Source organism: Saccostrea echinata, unplaced genomic scaffold, assembly GCF_033153115.1.
Source record: "Saccostrea echinata isolate AGI-Se365-2 ecotype Australia unplaced genomic scaffold, CSIRO_AGI_Sech_v1 ptg000049l, whole genome shotgun sequence".
Taxonomy (NCBI): domain Eukaryota; kingdom Metazoa; phylum Mollusca; class Bivalvia; order Ostreida; family Ostreidae; genus Saccostrea; species Saccostrea echinata.
Genome location: NW_026889798.1, coordinates 1,192,177 through 1,200,000, shown reverse-complemented (window position 1 = coordinate 1,200,000; position 7,824 = coordinate 1,192,177). Strand labels below are relative to the sequence as shown.

General features: G+C 34.5%; 1 protein-coding gene across 1 annotated transcript in view; it reads right to left on the bottom strand.

Moving 5' to 3' along the window:
- LOC133203250 (zinc finger and SCAN domain-containing protein 12-like) overlaps positions 1 to 4,315 on the bottom strand; it is a 7,646-nt gene extending 3,331 nt beyond the window's left edge. The window contains exon 1 of the mRNA XM_061339070.1: positions 3,216 to 4,315. Coding sequence (XP_061195054.1) covers positions 3,216 to 4,313 — 1,098 coding nt within the window. The 5' untranslated portion in view covers positions 4,314 to 4,315. The remainder of the gene's footprint in view (positions 1 to 3,215) is intronic.
- Positions 4,316 to 7,824: the final 3,509 nt, after the last annotated feature.

The following is a 7,824-nucleotide window of genomic DNA, read 5'->3' as shown; positions in this document are numbered from 1 at the left end:
TCGGCGCAAGGGCATGCTCTATTTTATTTAAGTTAATTTAACTGAAACAAGGTGTATTTAGTGGAAAATTATTCCAAGGATTGCTGGTATTGCTGCACAAATATCAACAGCTCTGTCGTTTAATTACTATTTGTAAAGTTTTGAGTTGAACATGTTGAATCTGGGTAAAAATGTACAGTCGGGAATAAGTTTCCTCAAATTCTGAGAAAATGCTTAGGATTTGTGCAGTGGTTTTATTAATCTATAGAATATTCTTCTTGGCATAATATGCATTTTGTGTGAAATTAATAGGAGTGAAATGGTTCACCGCGGTATCGATTCACCGCGGTATTTTTTCTCGGTTTGATACACGGTGCAATATCTCTAATTTTCAGTTCGGTTCATTTTTCGATCGGGATCGTTATTCAGTCGGGTTTGGCATAAGGCAAAACACGTTACTCAGTATAAACATGATAAATAAGTATAGAAAACGTAAATTTTTGATGACTGATAGCTTGTAAAATAATTTTTGACAGTCAAATAATTTTAATCAATTTCTTCTGGTCAATTTGCAAATAAAATTCGTAAAATATGTGACTAAATTTAGAAAAAGAAAGCATAAAACAATGTTGAATTTGTTTCCTTCTATCAAAATGTATCGTATCGAAAATAACTGAACCGAGACAAAATTATACAATACGTATCGAACCATGAAGGAGGTGTATCGTTTCACCCCTAGAAATTAAATAGGGTAATCCCTTGTGCTGAAGCTGTTTTGTTGATGTGTTTTATTACCTCCAGTAGATAAGATCAATGACGTCATAATATGACGTCATAATGTGTACTGGCTATAACATATCGTGGATATAAGTATGTATAAGAAAATAAATCAAAACATTCTTTGAATAATAAATATATACCTCATATACCTCTAATGCCTTTTTATCATCCTCGCAAGCCAGGGGTCCTGAGTCAACACGTTGCCGTTGGACCCCTGGCATATTTCATTCAATATTTGTGGGCTGACTGTAGCCACATCTTTCGGAAAAATTACAAATCTTGATTGTTTTTCTTATCTCTCAACCAATCACGTTAAACCATTCTATAATGAACAAACTTGTAACACGTGCATTTGAGGTGTCAACTGAATCCTTATCTGACTATTTATGAAAGCTTTAATTTGATTGGTGCTTCTCAATGAGAGAAGCAAGCCCACGAATATTGAATGAAATATGCCAGGGGTCCAACGGCAACGTGTTGACTCAGGACCCCTGGCTTGCGAGGATGCCTTTTTATTGGCTCATTTGCATAGAAACGCCCATACTTAGCCTGAACTCACATGTGCACAGACAAACACACAAGAAGATACATGTGAAACTGGTTTAAGGGTTGATGTGTAAACATTTTACATTGTCGGCAAAAACTGGAATTTATTAGATCGAATTACAGATTTTAGTCACACCCCTGCTGAAATAGTGTTAATTTAAGTCCCTCAATCAGTGATGATTCTGTGAATTGGCCAAAATATCTGAAATAGTTTGGGTGTTGAGGGGCTGATAAAATATGGGTTTTAGCAAGCCCAAAATAGGTTTAAATGAGTGACAAAAAGAACTACATGTATATGCGGTATATGCATATTTTTGCCCCAACAAGTCATATTTTGAAATGTTTTTTGAAATGTGCTGAATTATATATTGTATGAGAAATCTAAATTAACAAAAAATATTATAGTTTCAAAGTAAGTTATTTTCAATTTTTGTTTCTATGACGTCACAAACTATTCGGATTTTATCTTATTTTTCAGAAAGAGGAAAAAATGGGCAAAATTTGTTCAATTTTTACTATGAAATTTATAGAGCACAGGTCTGCTCCAAAACAATATTAACATATATCATTGATATTATCATTCTACACATTATAATATCAAAATATTGAGTTGGAGAAGACCTGCACTCAGTGACTTTTACTCAAAATATTGACGTTATATACATCTTTTCCCGTATAAATCATGGAAATTTTGAATTTACATCATTTTCCTGACGTCATATTTAACATATGACATCATGGCTTATGAAAATATTCAGTGCTTTGAAGTCAGCAGATATCCCCCTATTTTAGAACATAATAAATTAAAGATTTCTCCGTCAAAGTTTGATTTTGGGGGCAAATATTGGTCATTACCGAATATAATCCTTTAAGTGTGACAGTTTGTTCAACAACTTTTACATCCTGACCTAACTGAATGGCAAAAGCTATTGTAAGGAAGTCTGAATCATCCTTGTGTACTTGGAGATAAAAGCAAACGTCTGAATGATACAGACAAGATCAAAACACGGACTAAACAATGTAAATTTTTTACCCGGACAAATATGGGAACGGTTCGCTGCAAAAATAGAAAATTTCGAAATACACTCATAAATATCGGATTCTTGGATTCAAATTATCAGAATTCCGCTAAATATCAGAACAGAATCATCAGTGTTCAATATACGCCTAGTAAGAATCTACTACAAAAATTACAATTTAACAGGTATGACACCCTAAACAATGTACAGCTGAAGGCCCTTTCTCAGTTTTCAAACAAAGATGCCTTGGGTACCATATGCATGGAAGTCCGAACTACACATGTACTTCAACCTCAGTATCTTGAATTATTGGGATTCTTGAACATATTTTTTCCCTTTTGGCCTCAAAATAACACGACTATATTAAATCATTTAAATGTATATCATGTATACTACATAGTGAAATAGGGCTGTGCAGTGAACCAAAAACTTCAGTGCATTGTGGTTCATACTGTTTGATTCGGTGCACCGATCAGGAAATTCAGAATTCCGTTCAGTTTGGTTCAAAATTTACATAACAAAAATAAACAGAAATGGCCGCCAATAGGAAATCGGAAAAGTTTATTTTCATGATTTTAATACTTTTTGTACTGATCATGCTGATTGTGCCAATTTTAAGTCAGTGATTTACTGATAATATTTTTATTTCAAAACACCTTTTCCTTCTGCAATATTTTTTTAAAAAGAATTTTATGTTTGTTATCCTTAAGGAAAAAAATTTATAAAGCCATGAGATTATTATTTTTCATTTATGATGAGAAATATTTAGACTGTTTTAGGCTAAAATCAAACCAAATCGAAAAATACTGAACCATATCATTCTGAATGGAAACCAAACCGAATTGATTGAACCGAAAATCATCCCAGCCCTACAGAGGAATTCATACTTACCTTGCTTACTGTGCTAACACTCTCCACCACAGGACTTTTTTTAACCATTTGTTTCTCTCTTATGCGGGATGAAGACCGAAGTCCGTTGATAACCACTGGGTCAGGGCTTTCTTCCATCTTCACCTGAACATTTTCAAATTCCGGTAGTGGATCAAAATTCTGGTCTGGTTGTAGATCCAGATTGAGAACCGCACCAGGGCTTTCTTCCATCTTCACCTGAACATTTTCCAATTCCGGTGGTGGATCAAAATTCTGGTCTGGCTGTAGATCCAGGTTGAGAACCGCACCAGGGCTTTCTTCCATCTTCACCTGAACATTTTCCAATTCTGGTGGTGGATCAAACTTCTGGTCTGTTTGTAGTTCCAGGTTATGAACCGGATGAAATCTGACAGAAAATTTGTGCTCCGTAACCTCTGCTGGTACCACTGTTTTTGAAGTGTTCACAGACGATGTTTTGTTATTTACAAGCTGATTGTTCAGAATGCTGGAATTGTTGATGGTTGTTTTGTTTATGTTGTTCGTAACATTTGGTTTGGAGACAGTAACGACAGTATTTGGGTAAAAAGACATGGTACTTGGTACAATATCAGCATTGTGGTTGAGATTTGGATTCGACGAGATAGTAGTTTTGGTTCCAGTTTCTATCCTGGAATTTTCAACATTTTTTTCATTGTTTGCTGATGAAAGCACTACATTCTTTGGAACCTTAACCACAGGTAATTTATTAACAGAAGAAAATTTAAGCTGTTCAAGGTTGTTGTTGGTCACAGACACAGTAGACTGACTGGACTGGTGGTTATTCATTTTCATACTGGGCTCACAAGACTCGTGCACTTCAAGGCTGTTGGTGTTCAAAGCAGGCAGAGAGGATACTTGCTGTGTCCTATGGCTGTCCGTGTTCATAAACGGCTGAAAGGATTGATGCATTCTAAGTCTTTTAATGTTCAAACTAGAATGAGGCAACACGTACATCCCAATTTTGTTTAATTTGAAAGTAGGCTGAGAGGCCTGCTGGGTCCTGAGGCTGTTCATGTTCACACAAGCCTGATTGTTCTGCTTGGTCAGAAGGCTATCCTTGTTCCCACTAGCTGTAGACATGGGAGATGCAGGGTTCTCACTAGGATTTTGCTAACTTGAGTCCCAGGACTCAAGATTTCTGAGAAGGTTGCGTCCCAGCTAAATTTGATGCGTCCCAGAAAAATTATGTTGAGTCCCAACTAAAATCAGAGACATGTATATGTCTCTGCTAAAATATTGCAGTATTCTTCCATCCAAACATCAATAAAAATGTTTATCATTTTATCAGTTTGTTTACGCAATATTAACATATTCAAGTATATAAACTGGTAATGCATTCAAGCCATATTCTAAAATACACGCGTAATCAATTGCCATAAAAATAACTTGGTGTTTATAAAGCTAAAATTAACTGTTGCATAATCAACTAGTACCCAAAAGTTGACTGTGTACAATAACAGGTGTCATGTGCAATGAGGCGTAACTAATCCTGTCGGTCGTCTGCACTGGGTGAAATTCACGAGATAATCAAGCCCCATTGTGTATACAAGCAGTAATTATGGTTTCTGCATGTAGATAACACTCAAGATTCAAAAGTGTTTTTTTTTTTAAGTTTGGCATGCGACACTATTATGACTGGACTAATAAACATGAAATATCTTATGATCAATCCCTGTTTAAAAAAAGTGAAATAAGTACAAGAAAAGTTGTTTCTTGGATAAACTTTATTATAGTTACATGAAGGTTTCGATTAAATATTTCTTTGACAAATCCTAACATCTAAATTCCCCGTTTTCGAAATCTCCCGAATTTTCTCGCTAACGAGGACGCGTCCGATCACGAGTCCGCGGACGCATCGTTTTTAAGAACCTTGCGTCCCAAGGAATTTTGCTGCGTCTAGGACGCAGATTCTTGCGTTAATGAGAACCCTGGAGATGGAATCGTAAGGTTTTTTGTGGTCTCTAGAGAATCAGTTAGTTTAATCACAGGTATTCCTGGAATCCTAAGTTGGCCATCATTCAATGTACAAATAATAGCCTCCGAATTATTAAGCAACACACAGTGTCCACTTGCTTGCAACAGACTTTGATTTGAGGGTGAAATCTGGTTTTCAGAAGTTGTAGTTGTAGTTCTATCAGAATTGGAGGTTTTGCATGTAGCAAAAGTTGAGTTTTGTTGGATAATTGGAGTATGTTTTAGGTGGACATCATTCAATGGTGTAAGATTTTTCATTCTGCTGACAATTACTTCATGCAACTTGTTCTTAATGGTGAGTGACAAATTAGTAGAAGAAGGGGCTGACTCAACTGCTGTGTCCTTGTCTCTTTCATCACTGGAACTAGTGGCCATTTTTTAGTTGATTAGTTTGACAAAATAAGAAAATTGCCTTAAAGCATATGGTATAACTGTTGAGCACTGTTAGACAGATGTAAAGTTGTAATCCAACCATTCTTCATGTTTGAAATTGTGTATCGCTGTCAAAAATTCCTTATGGTAACCATGCAAACGGTCTCATGTATTGGACAAAGTAAGATTAGTGCAGAATTACTCTCTATGCCTTATCAGGATTAGCTCCAAATCTAGGAATAGAAATTTTTTTGTAAATTCCTAAATACACATGAGTTATCAGAGAGATTGAGATTTCATATGTGTACGTCTAGTGGGAGAATTTAATAAATTCCTTGCGTATTGTATTATCAATTTTAGTGATGAAAAGTTTTCTACATGTTCCTAGAACTTTTAAAATGGCATCTACAAGTGAAAACTTGTAGCATTTATTTTTATTTTTGGATAAAAGCTATTTACATTGGATAAAAGCAGTGATTCATTTTGGAAAGGTTATCATGTGTCCAACGGACCCCTTTTAATGATGATAATGAGTCCCATACCAAAACAGTGCATCCTTATCTAACATATATATACATATACATGATATATATATAAAAATTACATACATGCATTTGACAGAGGAAATTCAGATGAACTTTAATAAAGTGCTGTTTTGTTGTACATTATATAAAAAATATTATATTGTCAATTATGTACTCTGGTTCTAGTTTTAGATCGTATCTATCTCAAAAATGTTCAGTTGTATGCCAGCTGTTCCAAACTAAACCAAACATTAAAAGAAATAAAGATTTAGTTATTTAACTAAAAAAAATTAAATAAAGTTAAAAAGAATAATGGGTCAATATTATAGGAAATAATTAAAATGATGACACTTTAATCATTTTTTAATTATGTACTATGCTCCAGATACTTGATATAATCATGTCATTGATAATATATCCATGATATCAGCAGTAGACATTCTAAACTATGCTGACTAGCGTTTGCAGATATTCCCTAATAATTGCTCATTCACTGTAAAAAAAAAAGTGAGGTGTAAAATCTGACCTGATGTTGGCCAGGTGGCCTAACATTTTTGTCACAAAATTGCTTGTGCATATCGCTCAACACATGGATATGATGCAATCAACCGATTTGAAATGAAACTCATACATCAATAGTACACCTATCTAATTTTGCTGCATCCATTGGGATGCACATTGATTGAAATTGTGCAAAAATTATATCCTGAGCAAAATTAGTGCTTAATTTAAGCAGGACGCAGGGGCAAAATGAATCACTGTTATAAGTGGAATCTTTTAGCTTGCATAGGTAAATTGAAATACTATATGTGTAACTAGGACATCATTCGCACTAGCTCATCTGAGCATTTGTGTTAATTTTATACTAAAGTAAGTTATTTTTCGACTTCTTGTTTACATTCGATTCTTCCCCTGTGTATTTATTATATTTGTGTAAACATGGTATGGTATAATAGGGAACAGAGCATATAAGAGCCCGTTCTAACACAGGCCTCTGAATTTCTATCAATAAGCCGTTATATGATTGATCAGAATGATATATATACCCCCTCTATATGTAAATACACGTGTATTTATATATAGAGGGGGTATATATATCATTCTGATCCAAAATATAACGGCTTATTGATAGAAATTCAGATGCCTGTGGTTCTAATAGCCGAGTGGTCACAGTGGTCTGCTCCTGGCATTTAATAATTATTTATTAAAAAATTATATACGCAATACTAAAACAACACAGTATTACGTATATATAATTGTTTAATAAATAATTATTACACGCCAGGAGCAGGCTCAGGCCCCTGCGGTCTGAGTGATGTAACAATATCACATGACAAACATGTTAAATATTGAAGGGTGGAAAACAAAATATTGAGATTATCTAAAAGGTTTACCCTCTGTTACTACATACCGAATTATAAATAACCAAGGAAAGTGGCAATGTAGACTGACCAAACCAAAGTCTGCGAACCGATTACCATCACCGTCCATGTCTCTGATAACTGATTCGTCTCATATTACGTTACATGTATAGTATCTCGAACCCGATGATAAAAGTTATACTGATCGACCCAGAAGAGTTGGAAAAACTTTTAATTTTTTAAAAATAAATTCATTAAAATAAAGAAAAACATTATTTGTGAATATTTTTTGAATATATGGATAAAATCATCATGAAGTTGACCTGTCAAGATGACAAGAATGCACCATTATCATGCTTA